The following is a 17,211-nucleotide window of genomic DNA, read 5'->3' as shown; positions in this document are numbered from 1 at the left end:
TTTTGTTTTATTTCATTTTTTAAAATTAGTTTGGCGTGGTGTTTTTTTAAAATTCTTTTTACCACAGCCCAGTTCTAGCCTGCTGTCTCCTTTTGCTGCTTCAGCTCCAAATGCTGAGAGTTGCCCCGAGCTGAACAAAGCTGTGCCTGTCTTTGTTCAGGAGGCAGGATTTCAGGATTTGCATCCTGCACCACTCACGGTGCTGAGTGGTGAAACATCAAATACGGAGCACGTGGTGTGGGGAATTGCGCTCCTGCCTCGCCCGCCAGCCCTGCAGCAGCTCCCTCTGCTCACAGCCTCTCTCCTCAGGACTTCATTAGAATTAAAACATAGCAGGCAGGCTTCTGAGAGCTGCTTTTGTGCCCCTCAGTCGTGGAGCACTGGGTGGAATTATTCAATCATCCCATTTCCATCTCCCTGTTCGGATTTTCTTGCCCATCACGGAGGTTTTGGTGAGAGAGTGGCTGCCTGGGGTTGGGTGTGTGTGTCTGTGTGTACACACCTCAGGGATGGATGAGTTAAAATGTCAGTGCAGAACAGCTGCTCTCTTTATTTCATAGAGAAAATTCAAGGCTGATTAGTTCCAGGTCAGGTTGGACACTGAGGCTTGGAGCAGGCTGGTGGAAGGTGTCCCTGCCCATGGAACTGCCTGGGCTTTAAGGCCCCTCCAACCCAAACCCATCTGTGATTCCCTAATACTGGAGGTGGCAAATTTTAAGTAATAATAACCTATATCTAAATAATTCCTTCAACAATAAAAATCCAATTTCTGGTTTGGGCCTGGGGTCTGTATTTTTTTATCAGGTGTCTAAAACTTGTGTAGACAAGCCAAATTCAAAATAGCTGCCACTTTATGTTGTGGTCAACTGCAGTGACAGTATATTTAAACCACAAGCAGATTATAAAAATGCAAGCTAGGTACTTTGGGCTTGAAACTGGGCCTTCAGCATTAGCTCATCAACATTCCATACCATTGCCAGTGCTGGGGGAAGGGTGAATCTGAAATGCAAGGGAGCAATGCTGTGAGATTGGGAATTATTTTAGAGCACTGGGAGCAGGGATGAATACCAGAGGTGCTGAGTTCTTTCCTTCTTGGTCTTGGATCGTGAAGGTTGCCACTAATAATTAAAGAAATGCCATTAAGTTTCATGGCTCATGTTCACCTCTGTAGAGCATTTGTGATTGCTCTGTGTTGGGTACCAGTCAAAATCTTGTTTTTATATTATGAATTTCTCAGTTCATTGTTTGTCACAGTCCCTGCCAGTGTGTGTTTTTAGTGCAGGATTTTGGATGCTTGTAACCTTTGGCTGCAATTTGGCATGTGAAAAGCATTTCAGAGAGACCTGAGGATGCAGAAATTGGGATGCAACACTCCAGCAATTAAACCCCATTTGGGTTCTTGGTGCTGGGAGGTTGTCTGTGAGATGAGCAGCTCCTGCAGTTGGCCTGGGGAGATGGTGTCTGAGGCACACAGGGCACACACAGGCAGCAGCACATGAGGAATGGCAATTAAAGTTTGTGTTTGCAGCCATGAAACCCAGCCAGCTCTGCTCTGTGCTCACCTAGCTCAGGTGGTGAATGCCTCAGTGAATGCTCACCACCTGCACAATTTCTGCATCTCTGTCCCCAAAACCCTTGCCTTTTGTCAGTCTCTTTTAAAGTATCAGATGTGCCATATAACAGTGTATTTTAAAGGCTCATAACCTGCAAGTACAGCATTAATGTGGTGCTTTTGTAATATTCAGTGCTTTTACATTGAGTGTTTTGCAAAATTACTGCCATTCTGTGCCTGGAGAATGTATTTGGATGTGGATAGCTTTGAATAACGAGGGAAAAAAAAAATCAACAAAAGGTGTTCATGTAAATGAAAACAATCATATGAGATTAACTGATGGCATACTACTAATGGGTTTTGCCCAGAGGGAAGAGTTAATATTCTAATTCTAATATTCAAGATGCTGATTTTTTTCTCCAGAGAGTGAAGAAATTGGCCAGTCTTGCAGTTGGTTTCTCCACTGTACTACTCACAGTCCAGGCAGCATCAGCTTTACTTCACTGGAAGTTTCCATTCACGTGGGTTTTCATCAGGGGATGTCTTTGCAGCACTTGAGGCCATCACTGAAATTGTCTTAAATGGCACTTTTTTGGCCAAGTCAGCCACATTTCTCATTGTTTGAATCAGCCTCAACTGCTCCAACACAAGCCCGTGCCTTGGCAAAGCAAAGGCAGAGAGCAACCGCTTTCCCTGGTTTATGTGTGGGAGAGGGGATTATTCTACAGGATTTGATACAGACAAGATTAGCATATTTTAGACAAAATCCTTTTTTCCCCCCATTTTTATGTATACAGAAATAATTAGTATCAAGCATGTCCAGGCTCTTCTGGGCCCTGCATTAGAGTTTATGATTCTTTATGAATTGTCTATTTATTCCCCACTAAACAGTTAACTTCCCTTTTGTAGGTGGAAAGTCTCCTGGTAGTTGATTAGTACCTATGATCTTTCATTTAGGAATTATTGAACTGATCTATATGGTAATGATGTTCTGCTATTTGCATTTAAATTAGATGAATTATTTATCAACTATCAAGCATATCCCTAAAGCATTGAACAGTAGGCTTAATACTTCATGAGATTTTTTTTTTTTTTGCTATTGTCTTGCTTCTTACATCATATATGGTTTTGATCTGTGAACAAAATAATTAGTATTTATGTAGGAAGTCTGTTGAAATCTCTTGCCTTATAAATTAGTATTTTTAAAGTCTGTTGCATTAATAGCATAATAAGACTTCTAAACTTTTTTACAGCCTTGCACAGGCTGTTGAAAGAAATGTTTTTAAGTTATGACTATTTACTATATTTACCATGATCAGTAAGATTATTGAGATGTTTATTTGCTTCTTGTGTACACAGCTAATAAAATGTTTGTGGTTCAACCCAAGAACTGAAAGGTTATGAAATACAAGAATTAAATACAGAATTACATTTGCCACAAATCACTTAATTTGTTGTGCTCAGGTTTGCTTGTATTCCAGTTTTTCTTATCAGATTTTATACAACCATATTCTTAATTTAATACTCCCATTGTGCTTCCTTTTATTGACATTCATCTACCCACAGGTGCACACTAAAATTTTTTAAAACCTGAAATACATTTTCCTCTGAAGTTATTAAGATCTTCTAAAAATTTTCATATTTTGGTATTTTCTTTTCCTCTTCAAATATATTTCACACCTGTGTGTGGTCCAGATTTGAGACCTGTCCAGGTGAATCATATCTGTTTATAATTTCATTATGTCTGTCCCGCTAAGGTATGCCCACTGTTGTGATTCAGCATTGAAAATAAAGAACATTTGCCTATTTAAATTTTAGTTGTTTCAGATGGAGGTGTGCAAGAACCTACCAAAAAAAAAAAAAAAAAGGCATGAGGAGAAAGGAGATTCACATCTGGGATCTTTTACCTTTTGGAAGGAGAGTTCATTGCACTTCTCTGTGGAAAAACAACAAGAAGAAAATAGCTTATTCTGGCCTGTTTCAGACACAAGGTGCTGGAGCAGCCGTGCGTGGTTTGGAGTGGGGATTCCTGGCTGGCCTCATGACAGAATTGTCTTCTAGGAAACAGAAGAGCTGGTGTAACAGTTAATTTTGTGCTGCAGGCTGGAAAAATGCGTGGAAGCTAAAGAGGAGCTGGAGGCAGACCTTTATAGCAAGTTTGTTTTGGTGCTGAATGAAAAGAAGGCAAAGATAAGAAGCTTGCAGAAGTTGTTGAGTGAAGCTAAAGAATCTGCAGTGGATGCCAAATGCGCAAGGTATTTAATTTCCCTGAGTTTCTTGGTGTAGTACTTGGTGCATATTTGAGTTTAGCTTAGTTCAGTTTCCATTTCCTTGGCCCTGACAGTGAGTGACAGTTCTTCCTGGCTGAGTGCTGGGTTATCCAAACCAATCCTGGAAGTCATGGAAGAGGAGGATTCTTTCTGGCATCCTTGCAAGCAGCAGCATATTGCTGTGGGTGCTGTAGCCAAGAAGTGAGTGTTTGATGGATCTGTCCTGTTTTCTGCTGAGCTGCAGCTGATTTTCCAATCAGATCATGTCCCTGCCCTTTCCATAGGTTGTAATTCCGTACATATTCTCCCTGAATTATTTAATTCCTTTGAGAAACAAAAATATCTTAATTTCTTTTCCTTTTTTTGATGTTTTTAGGGGTAGTGTAGCTACTACTCAGATGGTTATAAAGAGGGAAAACAACTATGATGCCAGCACTGATGAGGAAAGTGAAAATCCAGCACGGGCCTCGTTGCCATCAGGTAAGACAGAGAGCATTGTCTTTGTGTGATATCACAGACAGGCTTTGTGTGAATAAACCTTAAGGAAGGCAAAATACTACCTGACAGATTGCTCTGTGACAAGCCAGCCAGCAAGCCTTAAAAATACCTCTCCTGAAGCAGAGTACAATACTGGCATTTTCAAATTAGAGAGGGGAGGTTTAAAAGCATGTTGCACGAGTGAAGGCACTGTCATTTCTTGCAAAGTGACAAATTACACACTTTGTGGAACTAATGACAGTCTAACAGTATCTGAACCATCAACAATTCCATTTTAAATTCTAGGAATCATGATGTGTGTGCCGTGATTGATAAAGTGCAAAAGGTAGCTCCTGACAGTTTCAATAGCGTTTAAAAAGGGGAAGGAGAGGAGATTTAACAGCTATAAAAAGAGCTGTGTGCATAAATGGAATGAAAATGTATTTATAGCAGAATCCACTTTAATTTGTCAGAGAATTTTTGGCCTTGTGAAGATGCTCATGAAACGTAATCTGATGAATTTTTCCAAGACTAGAGCCTTGTAAAGTGTGTGGGATGCAGTGATGGCCCATTATAGAGTACAAGATACTTAACTGTGAATCAGAATTTTGGCATGTTTGTGAAAAATGAGTGGGAATACACGAGGAAAATGCTGTCCAAGTTGCAAAACTGCATTGAGAGTTGCAATATGGTTATATAAATGTATAGCTATATACATATGTGTACAAAAATACATACATAAACTTCCCTGCAGGTCTGCAAAGTAATCTATGGGTGTCTCAGTGGGGCTTTTTATTTCCACCACAGGTAAAGTTAATCCAGACAAAAATGTGTTCCTGTAAAATAGCAATTTTCTGTGCTCATTGGGAACCAGAAGTGTTCAGGACCCTGTTGCCAGTGGCTAACAGCTTTGTCACTCATGTGGGCCTGTTTGCTGGAATTTATGGCTTCATATGAAATGGGCAGAGCTTCAGACAAGTGGAGGGAATTGTGATCACAGAAAGAAACCATCTAATGTTGCTCTGTGCTCTCCAGAAGTCTTTGCTGTCAGGTGGTAATTGGTCAGTTCAGGTAACATGATGAGAAATACTTTGTTTAGTGGAAAGGTAGGGAAAACTGGAAGGTGTTTCTAAATTCAGTGGGGCCTAACTAGCCCAGTGAGAGTTTTGAGACAGAGATATGTTTTTAATAATGAAAACAACACCCACTGCCCTGCTGAGGCCATCATGAGGGACCAGTCTGATCAGTGTTACAGGAAAACACACTGTGCTTTTATTCGAGGTGCAAACAGAAAATGTACTTTCTTTTGCCTTTGAGGGATGCCATCCTCAGGGTTTTGGTCCTGAGTGGAAGAGTTCAGATGCAAAATTTGCAGATAACATCAAGACCATGAAGTAAATGCTTTGGGTAACACACTTGAGTTTTTCAAGGCACTGCTGAGTATCCCTGAGGTCATTTGGTGCTTTTCCTGTGTGCACAGCTTTCTCTCTCAGTGAACAAGGGGAAAGCACCTCTGGGTGCTGAATACCTGCAGTCTGCCCTAGAATGTTCACACTCAAAAAGAGGCAAACCATTTCTTTATGGAGAAAATAGTGATTCAGGGATGAGTGCAATGAGTGGACAATGAAGCTCAAAGCTGCATGAAACATAAGGACTGTAAGACATAAAACAGATAATATTTGGGTTTTTTTTCAGTTTGTCTTAGTTTTCCTATCTCCTAGTCCATCACTGTGTTTCATTCCCTTTTGGACTCGAAATGTCATTGCAGGAGTCAATGAGAATTAGAAGATCATTGGGGTTGTTTTAGTTGATACTGGTGAAACCCACAATCAAGAGAGAAGATCAGAATTAAATCACTTCTTTGAAAGAAAGTGAAGGCAGGTGTGTGTCAGCACATGTTGATGCACACAGTAAAAATGTGTTTGTATATGCAGATGTCCAAATAATTCACTGTTAATTGAAAAAGCAGCAGTGCTTAGCAGGTGATTGGGAGGGGAAAACTTATTACCACAACATAATTCTGATCTAGCAACTCATGGGGATGTTACACAGAAGCTATGAAATCCAGACACTGCAAAATCAGCGAAAAAACATCAGGATTTGTTGAACTGCAGAGTTTAAAACTCTGTCTGAAGGTTTTTCTTAACCACCAATAGTTGTTCTTCCTGGATTTTTGGGGCACTCAAATACCATGGTGTTTCAGTGGATATGGGAGAAAAACCTGCTGATGTTTATTAAAAGAAAATGGAATGACTTCCCTAGTTATCAGTCTGGTGTTGATCTGATGCAAATATTGTAACAAGACCCAGTGAAGAAAAATATTAAGAAAATTAAGTAAGAATGATTAATTGCAATCTTTGTAAAGGGGCAGAATCTTAAAGTTTACCTAAAATTTCTTCTTTTTTTGGTATTTCCAGTACTGTTTGTAGGTTTGAGTTATGGTTTCCTTTCTCACATCAGTTTCTGCTTCATAGCTTAAAACAAAGATCAACTCAGACATGGTAGTTTTTGTCTTGCCTACACACCGATGTAGTTAATGCTTTGTATTGTAAATTAAGAAATTAAAATTGAATTAGTGAGTATTTTAAAGCACTCAGAAATACAGCTGATGAGAATTACACCCCTTAGAAGTAGTGCAACATTTATAAATAAGAATACATTTGTAGATAGAAGAGCTTTTCCCATCATGCCGTGAGCAAGGGAGGAATTTATTTGAAGTCTTATTTAGGGCTGTGAACATGAGTTTGAGAAAGGCACAGAACTCCAGCTCTCACTGCAGTTTAATAAATTCTGAAGCAGCAGCTACAGATGACATGTCAGGTCCTTGAAATGCCTGTGAACTCCTGCTTGAGAGAGGAAGGAAGAGGTGAAGGAAATCCTGCTGCTGTTCATGGATGGAGGGTCAGAAATGTTTCTTGGGAGCAGGACAGGGTTAGTTTTGAATCTGTGAGTTACCAAAGCAAGATGTAGTTTTTGTTTCCTCTGCTGGTGCTTCAACAAAATTCCCCCATCTGGAGCAGACCTGGAAATGCCACAGGAGGTGTGGAGTGGGATGAGGCTGTGGTTCCCTTCATGTGCTGGTGCCAACTGGACACAGTTGTTCTTTAAGGGGAAAATAAAAAACCAAACCACAAACCCCAGAAGTTGCCAGCCCGTGTTTCCCTTAGCCCGCAGGAGTGAGTGGGTGACTCAGCATGATGCCACCACACTGATGCAAGATGTTTCTGTCACTTTGGGATACAGAAACACTTACTCTGGTTAAGGACAACCCAGCTGTTACCAATTCCTCTTTCTTCCATTCTGCACTGAATTTTACTGGTTTACTGCAGCTACTGAGACCTTCCTCCTAGGGATCCTGAAATGACAATATCAGACTGATAAATCACAATTTGATATCATGGTTGGAAATAATGGCTTTGTGCTGCGAATCAACTCCTTTTATTAACTGAAAAATGTTTCAGTGGTCCACGTGTCAGGAGGCTTTTAAAACATTAGCAAGGATGGGATAAATGTTCCCCCTCTCTGCTGCTTTCCCAGGAGTTTGAAAGGTGGATGGAGGGTAATATTTTACTCTTCACAGTGCCTGGAAAGTGACCAGAAAAGAGAATGTTATTCCTCCTCCAGGTATATGAGAAAACTGCAGGGAAAGATTTAATTATTGCAATCTATTGCAGATAGGAAGGATAACATAGCAGGTGGGATGTAGGCAATGGAAGAAATTGTTTTATGATTTATTCCTGTTATTTCCAGTTATAAATGCTATAATATGTGTCTGCCTCTGGACAAAACAAGTCTGCTGTGCACCAATTTACAGTCAGCTTGCATCCTGTTTTATTTTCTCTTGTCCCTAAATTCTTTAGTTATATTTCACATTATAATTGGTAGAAGTTACCTCTCCTTAGGGTAAGGAGGGATGTCATGATCTGCCCTGCTGGATCAAATAAAACTTTATGATCTGTGTTTCTTGCTGATGTGTGTGGAAATATTCCATATTTCCCCAGACATTCAGTGCCCAGACTTTTCTTCGTGTTTGATGACAAGGACAGGTTCAGAATGGGTTGTATTAACCTCTTTGCACAGTAAATAAGAGCAAGCACCTTGCCATCTCCCACTGCCTCATCATGCAAATGTTCTCACCCCCTCCATTCCAGCTCCTGCCTTGGGGATTGTGTGTTATGCCCTCAGGACTCTGTGGCCCTTTAAATTTAATTAGCTCTCCTGTGTAGTCCAATCCACTGATGGCTTGGTGCTGCTGGTTAATAAGCTTTGATCAAAGTTAGTAATAATAAAAAAAGCCTGTTGTAACAGCACCCGGCTGTGCAGTGCAGTTATGGTTCTATCTGTGAAGGTTTCTCTTTAAAAGTCTGTTTTTAAGGAGTTTTAGTACTTAGCCATTTTAATTTACCTCGGGTTTAAATTATTTCTCCTTTTGTCAGGCTGTAATTGTAAATGGTTCATCCCAAGGAATAATCTCATTTCCTTTTCCCTTAAAGCTGTAGGTACCTTTTTTTTTTCCCCCCTGAAACTTGAAACTGATTTTTTTTCCCCCACAACCTGATGGTTGTATGCCCCTGAAATATTTGTGGTCGCCAAACTGGTTTCCTCCTGTGTTACACCAGGTGCCATGTTCAAAATACATTTACAGTACAAGATGTTCCATGCCCCTTTAAAATTCCTGCTGAGAGTATATTGCACTAAGAGGGATTTACAACATATTACTTTGACATTTTTCTATGAAAATTATCAAAATTGCTTATATCTCTGCATGTTCTCTCCACACCTTCCTATTGTTCCTGCTTCAGCATACAGGGTAGTGCAGCTGAATGTTGTTGCCTCAAAATGAGTTTTTATTCAGTGAACTGATATAACTGACACAGTCAGATTTATGCTCTGCTAAGCCTAGTGAGAGTTTGGTGATTGATCAGAAAAATTAGAGCTGCTAATGATCACACTGCAGTTAGATGCAATGACACTGATTAATGTAAAATTTAAAAATGTTTGTTGCTGTATTATCCACATACTACTAAATGTTACACATGAAAGAACTTTTATTCCCTTGGTGAGTTGTAAAATCTTTCCAACTGCAATTTAATGTCTGCAAAAATCATCAAATTAACTGCCTTTAATATATTTAAGTTAAATTGTAAGACCCTTATTTTAGAATAATTTTCAGACCAAGCTGGTGATTCCAAGCTTGATGCACACCCATGAATGCAGGGTTGTTTGTTTTTCTCCTCAACTGAAAAACCAGGGTAATTTCAACAGTTCAGCAATGTGCACTTGGAACAGAAGTGGAATTGTTCCTTCTTTTATTTTGGGGGGGATGGGGGGCTGGGTGTGTTAATATGTTCATGAAAGGAGAATAAATGGCATGAAGTTCAAGTTCTTAAGTAAATAAATCAAAATTAAATCCATTAATGAAGCAGTGCCTTCATAAATGTTATCTCCATCCAAGAGTAATAATTTCACAAGCCTATTTTGACACCTGTTGGTAGAGAATTTAACTCCCCAGCTGTGAAACTGCAACATTGGTGGTGCTGGAGCTGTGCCACCACAGCCCTGCTCTGCCTCATCCTCCTCCAATCCTCAGCTGAAGAGCCACTGCTTATCAGGTGAGCAGGAAACTCCTGACAGCCATCAGCAACCTGCCAGGGGCAGTCCCCACCCCAGCTTTTGTTTCTCCTTTAATTCATGGTCGCTGCATTTGTTTAGCAGCCAGGGTAATGGTTCTTTTGGGATCTGGTGCAATTAAAGGACCTGGTTGGGATTATTTTTATTACACCAAATTATTCTTCAATTCTTGTGCACTTGTATATTGGAATGACAGGAATGGCTGAATTCAGTGCACAGTGAAACACAAGCCTGCCCAGGAAACCTCTGTCACACAATTTCATTTTGAACTTCATCCTCCCAGTGTCCCAGGAGCTGCCAGCCCCAATGTCCAGCCTGGCCTTGGGCACTGCCAGGGATCCAGGGGCAGCCCCAGCTGCTCTGGGCACCCTGTGCCAGGGCCTGCCCACCCTGCCAGGGAACAATCCCTGCCCAAGATCCCATCCAGCCCTGCCCCTCTGCCAGTTGTAATTCAGGCAGGAAGAAACAGCATCAAAAATATTTAGGTATATATCATGATACACTGAAAACAAGATATTGATGTACAGAAAACAGTGGATTTCCATTCCCTTCTTGAAAACATGTCTGTGCTTTGGAAGAGTTGACATTTGGTTTAGCACTGTTGGCTCTTGGATCCTTTCAACAAGGGGAAGTATTGGTTCTTGAGGAAGAAAGGCTCCTAAAAGGATGGTGACCCTGAACATTGGGATGAAAGCCTTTATTTTCAGCTAGGGAATGAGCTGCCTCCCAGTGCCTGGATTCACACCTGGATTCACATTTGAGCAGAGTTTGCTGTCCCCTGTGGCTGTTCCATGTTCTGTGTGACAGCTCCTTTGATGCCAAAAGAGGGTACTTTGTAGGCTGCCTTCTCAAACTCCACATTTCCTCTGTGTTTTGAGCAGTTCCCCCGTGCTGGGTGCACACACCAGTTTATTTTTTATCTGGAGTATGGCTCTCCCTGGAAGGGCATTTGCTCTGGCCACCTGTGCAACACTCTCTGCCATAATTATCTTAATGACTTCCCAGCTGTATTACAGTGTCTCATCCCAGCAAACAGCCTATCTTGATTACAAGCTGGGTTGTTCGAGATTGCACTAAGCCCTGTGGTTGTTCCCTTGATTTATTGCTTTTCCAGGTTAAAGCACGCATCTCTGTTTTTAACTGGAAGTTTTCTCAGCCAGGCTGCACCCTGTGAGTCTGGTGGAATTTGGCTGGATTTGAGTTGGTTTCCCTGTTTGGCTTTGCCCAGTGGAAACTTGATGGGAAACAGATTTTTACACCTAAGGAAATGTCAAAATCGTCATGCTGTCTAAAATAGGAATAGAAAAGCTGTTTTATTTTAATGGCTTAAAACACCTTTGATTGAGATGGAAATCTCTTTACTTCATCTAAAAGTAATGAATGTAATACTCTCAGAAATGTTTTTGTTTTGGTTATTTTTTACTTATTCCCTCCTCCTCTTCTCCATTGTCCAGCTTATTTTTTTAGAATCCAGTTTTAGAAAAAACTGGACATTTTTGTTATTTATGTCCGTCACAGGTAAAAGGAACTATTCTAAAGTCACCTCCCTTTGTGTCCTTAAACTTTTATTCTTAAAGTGGCACATAGATCAATCTAAAAGACACTGAGGTGATAAAATCATACCAGAAAAATCTGCTTTACTCAATGGAAGCTATAAATGATGGCACAAAACTGATACACAAATTCCAGATAAATCACTCGGCATATTGCCAGAAAGCAATATTCCTGGAAAGCAGGAGTTTGGTTTTTTGTCAGTCATTGTGCTGGAAGGCTGAGAAGTTCCTTTTCATCTTTAGGATGAAAAGCTCTTCTCAAGGACCATTTTCCTCAATATCCATGACGCTGCATATGTTATGTGCACGGATTTCATGCAGAATATTAGAAATGTGTGAAACTTGGAAGGGGAAAAATGGCTTCAAAATAATCCAGGCGCAATGGGAAAATGACATCTGTAGTTCTTAGGCCAGATTTTGTCGTGCATTTTTGCTGTATTCTGCTTGGTTTTGGAGCTTACCCTGAACTGGCTGGTTTATGTACAGGTGACCTCATAAAGGAGCTCTCAGTTACACACCCTGTGCCCAGGCAGGCCAAACACGAAGTTACACACTCCAAAAGACAATTTTCCCATATGGGATCTGAAAGAGGGGAGGTGTTTTCAAAACTGGAGCTGTCAGCAGCGTCTTATTAGTTAGTTTGTTGTTTTTGGTTTTTTTTTACTAATTGGATAAATTAAATGTAATGAAGGATATAATGCCAAAGCAAAAGTATTGTAAACTCTGAGTTTTGCTTTTTTTTTAACTGGGTGGAGAGAGAACCCGACATATATGAAACACAGAGAGTGTGGAATTCCTCATACAGATAAATACCTCATTTATTTACATTTTTTTAAATCTGATTGATTGTACTCTGTTAGGACACACAAAACATCATACCTGCTAACCTTCTAGAGAGAGTAAAATCATGAGGTTCAGAGCTTTACATTTATATTTATCAAAAGAGGTTGCAAAACCCACTGTGGGCCTCCTGAGTATGACTTCCCTCTCTGAAAAACTAAATATCTAACTTTTCTTTTTAAAAGGTAGATTTAAATAAAAAGATGCTCACAGATGGATTCATCTTCCTGCAGTTTTCATCTCCATTTCACAAGTCTTTACCTAGCTTTGCTCCTTTTCCTGTGAGTGAATAGGTGTGATTGTGATCACCTGGGACCAATCACACTGAAATCATTGGTCCCTCTTTTAAATTCTTCCCAAATTTAAACCCAGTAATTCACTTTTCCAGAGAAGGTATCCCTGTAGTCAACCTGCAAACCTCTTCTTCCCTTGTAGCTTATAAAAATATCAGTAATAACTCAGTTATAACTCATTACCAATTCTGTCAGTGTGTAAAAAGGCACAATATCACTCTTTGTGCAAACAGAAATTTGCATGCTCTCTGAGCATTTCAGAACATACAGTTCTAGAAATCTGGATATCTAAATATAAAATAAAATGAGTGACCATCTTTAATTGTCTTTTTTTTTATTGACTATGATTTAAAATTTAGACCTTGTGGTGTAGATATCAATTGTGTCCAAATTCAGGGCAATTAAAATGAAACAAAAAAAGGCACATTACCATACATTTGTATGTATCAGTATTTTTGAATATACAAGGAATATAATAAAAACTGGTATTTATTCCCATGATAGTTTTTCTTAGCCTCTCTTAACCAAGTAACTGCCTCAATCATGTGAAAGCCACAATTAATTAGTCTTTGGTGTTGATGTGCATGGCAGAAAACCAGTTTATTATGCCTATATCAAATGACTCCGTCTTCTGCCAGGAGATTCCTTTGTTCACTTCGAGAGCAGAGGTTTTTTGGGGTTTTTTTGCTTAATAAGGATATAAAACTTCCTCAGCACATAAGTATACAGGCAGCTCTTTGGTAACTGTGCTGATAGCTAAAAATCTCAGCTTTCAAGAGTGACCAAAGTAATTTCCATGATTTAATGGGTTAATCCATTAAAGCTTGGAAAGAAATTGGATGTAACCAGTTCAGGCAAGACCAGAAGTCTCACATTTTGTCTCTGTACAGATCTGTTTGTTTCAGTTGGAGAGATAAACTCAGCTTGTAGGAGAACACCTTGGAGCAGGGCTTTGTCTGAGCTGAGACAGGGTGTTCCAGGTGTGCTCACCTGGCTGCAGTGTTGTCCCTGCTCACACAGCCCCCAGATTTCCCTCTGCTGATCCTGCAACTGTCTCCAGTTCCACACAGGAAAAGCAGGGTTTATTTGGGATTAGCCGTACTGTTGTCTCAGTCAGGAAAAAAACAGCTCTTTAATCTATAGCCAGGTGTTGGATTCTCACAAGGATACTCATTACCTGGGTTCCTGGGAGAGAAGGGTCAGGTCAGGAGTATCTGATTGCCAGCAATTTCCTGAAGACCTTTCCTGGTTAACCTGTCTGTAATCCCCAGGGATTCTTTCAGGGGGTGATGTTGGCATTCTGGGACTCTCCAGTGGGTTGTTTGAATTTTTGTCCCACCACCTCCACGTGGTGTGAATGCACCTCACCTGCTTAGACCTTCAAAGTAATTTAAAAGAAAAAAAAAAAAAGATTAATTCTAAATTCTAAATAAAGCTGTTGTATACTCCCTGCTTGATTGTTTACTTCATTACACCTCAACAAATATTAACTTCTCTAGTTAGGCATGAAATTTGGTCTTCTTTGGGAGCAGTCTCATTAACTAGATGGCTCACTAGTAGCTCATTGCTCTGGAGGAAGCATCAAAACATTTTGGGTGCAATCTTTGAATTCTAGCCAGACTTGGAGAATTCTGATGAAGGTGAAATTTCCTTTTGGTGGGTTTGTTTTTAGTTTGGTGTGGTTCAAGAGGTGAGAAGAAGAAAGCAAAACCCAGTCACTTCCGTGGTGCTCCCCTGTGGCCCAGGGGACAGGGAAGGAATATGTGATAAGATTTGGGACACATTTCTGCAGAGGGAGGCAGTGGCTTCTTGTATCATTGATCAGTGTGGGAGTGAGGGGAATGAGAATGAAGCAGGCACCAAAATGTGTGTGTTTGTGTTGGAAACAGCACACAGGGTGTTTCCTGGCACAGCCCCTAACATCTGCATGGGTGCAGTAAGCAACCATGGGGAGATCTCCAGGAAATGCTGAATTTTCCAGAGCAGCTGCACGTTGTGAACCCCTGAATTTCCCTTGTTAGGTAAGACACTTTGTCCTTGATTACCAGTGGCTCCTGTTTTCCATACGTGGAAGACTTGCAGTGTTTTTTGGTTGGGATTTGTAGGAACACCCCCATGGTGTGGGAAGGAAATTATATATAAGGTGTGCAAAATGACAAGGATATTTGGTAGTAAGTAATTTTCTTGGCCAGTCTGTAAAAATCCCACAAAATCCATGAGACAGGGTTGTGTGCAGATCACACAGACTGGTTTGTGTTGGAAGGGACTTGAGGATCACCCATTCCCACCCCAGGCACGGCAGGGCCATCTCCCAGTGTCCCAGGAGCTGCCAGCCCCAATGTCCAGCCTGGCCTTGGGCACTGCCAGGGATCCAGGGGCAGCCCCAGCTGCTCTGGGCACCCTGTGCCAGGGCCTGCCCACCCTCACAGCTCCCATGGTTTTCACCTGGCTGCTTTTCCTGGTGTGAACTGCTTCATAAGCAAGTAACAAGCAGTTCATTTTTTGTTCAGTTCTCGTGCTAAAGAGAGCTGCTAACAAAGCCTTTCCTTTCACCAGAATCACCTCCTCTCCATTTGCTGTGAGACGCTGACTGCTTGCCATCAGCTTCCATCTGTGTCCAGAGGAGAATCCTCATCCTTATTCCAATTATCACTAAGAGCCCTGGCTTCATTACCTGTCCTTCACAAGCCCTGTGCCTTGCTCAGACCTGGCTTTACTTAGCACTGTTTACAGCCTGCCCGAAGACAGAGTTCCCTGAGTCCCTCACTTGACAACAACAAATCTGAGTCACAATTCCCAGCCACGTCTCAAGGTGTGCTGAATAAACCTCCCCACGGAACACTGCTGCCTGTTTGTGTGGCTGCTGCCTGCAGAACGAGCCTTTATGCAGCAGGTTCAAAACATGTTGATGCTGCAGTGGAAGCTGCTTGTAAATTGTACCTGGTTTGATTTCAGTTCTGTTGAGTAAAAAGGTCAATTCCAATATCGTCACCTACCTTGATTGTTAAAGGGAAAGAAAAATCGGGGATTGGTGTGAAATGCAGATGGACTTTTTGGTTAAATGGATTTTCAATCATTTCACTATTCTGTCATTCATTTTTCATGTGATGTGCCCTATTCTTATTTCACCTTGATGTTTTTTCTGAACCTTCCCATGTTTAAAACTATTTCATTAGCCAGTGAAATTTAGGAGCATGTTCTGCCAAGTTTCTGTAGCTTCCAAGGACATTAACAAATCACTAACCAAGCACAAAAATCAACATACAGAAGAAATTTAAATACACCTCCTCTCTGTGTGCCCAGGAGGGATAAGCTGCTATTGTGCACTTAGCTTAACTTTTCATCGAAGTGGAGAACAGAGAACTATTTTCCTTCTGCAACTTGTAGTTTAAACTTCCCAGAAATGATTGAGCCTTACAGCTTTTAGGGAAATGTAAAAAGTGCTTTTGCCCACCAAGGACTTGATCAGGATTTTTGGCGCTTGTGACATGAATTCATCTGTCTTTTCCTTGTGATCAGAAATGGAGGTGGGCTGTGAATGATGGAAATGGGATCTTCGATTTCCCACTCTGCCTAAACTGATTTTTTTTTTTATTTTATTTTTTTGAGAGAAAGAGAAATGAAAGTGTTGCATGGCTATAGCTATCAGACTGAGCAGCTGACCTCAATTATTGCAGGCTGATGACACTGACCACATGACACCAAGGGTAAAATCAGACCTTTGCCATGAATCCTAACATCTCGGGAGCCTTCCCCATGAAGCAGGGCAGGAATCAGAAGATTCCCAGCAGAGGATTTTTGAGGGTTGTGAGTGCTTTCAAGCTATCCTTAAGATATTTGAATCAAGAGGTTGATGTCAGTCATTTTCAGAAAGCATCAGCGAGGTCAAAGCTGTGATTGGCCTTTGGTTTGTGGGCCTGTGTGAGTGAATTATGTCACTCTCTAGGCTACTGAGCTGCTTCCTGAGGCTTTATTCTTTACTTGGTTCAGGAGCTGCCAAATGAAAAAATTACTCTTTCTATGAACATATGAGCATATGAACATCAAAAAGCTGTTTCAATGTCTGAGAACCGTCCGAGGAGCTTTATAGCACAGTTGAATTTTGGTAATCTGAGGAAATAATAGGCGGAAAATCACGTTATGCTGGAAACAGGCATCGTTCTCACTGCGCCCTGAGAGAAAAGGAGGGTTTTGTCCACCTCACAGAAACATGGAATTGTAGATTCATGGATTTGCTAAGACTGGGGAAGACCTCAAAGGTCGTTGAGTCAGATGGTGAAGCCAGCAGTGCCATGTCCCTAAACACAGTATCCACACGTTTTTTGAACACTTTCACGGATGATTCCACTTCCCTTTGTGTGATGAAATTATTCCTAATACCCAAACCAATCCTCCCCTAGTGCAACTTGAGGCAATTTCCTCTTGTCCTGTGTCTTGTGAGGGGGCAGAAGAGATCAACCCCCATGCTGGACCTTTGAGTTTTGGAGAGCCAAGGAGAGGAAATGGTTTATTTAGGATAACTAGGGGTGGAAGACACGCAGCCATCCCATTGCAGGCACTTTTGTGTGCACTGGAGGTATTTTTTGTGCAGGGAA

General features: G+C 41.0%; 1 protein-coding gene across 3 annotated transcripts in view; it reads left to right on the top strand.

The window, feature by feature from the left end:
- XRCC4 (X-ray repair cross complementing 4) overlaps nucleotides 1-17,211 on the top strand; it is a 141,729-nt gene that overhangs the window by 56,233 nt on the left and 68,285 nt on the right. For all 3 annotated transcript variants that reach the window (XM_015653555.3, XM_033511373.1, XM_015653554.3), the window contains exons 5-6: nucleotides 3,655-3,807; nucleotides 4,199-4,302. In XM_015653555.3, coding sequence (XP_015509041.1) covers nucleotides 3,655-3,807; nucleotides 4,199-4,302 — 257 coding nt within the window. The remainder of the gene's footprint in view (nucleotides 1-3,654; nucleotides 3,808-4,198; nucleotides 4,303-17,211) is intronic.

The sequence above is a fragment of the Parus major genome, chromosome Z, assembly GCF_001522545.3.
Source record: "Parus major isolate Abel chromosome Z, Parus_major1.1, whole genome shotgun sequence".
In the NCBI taxonomy this organism is placed as follows: Eukaryota; Metazoa; Chordata; class Aves; order Passeriformes; family Paridae; genus Parus; species Parus major.
This window is presented reverse-complemented; position numbering and strand designations above follow the sequence as displayed.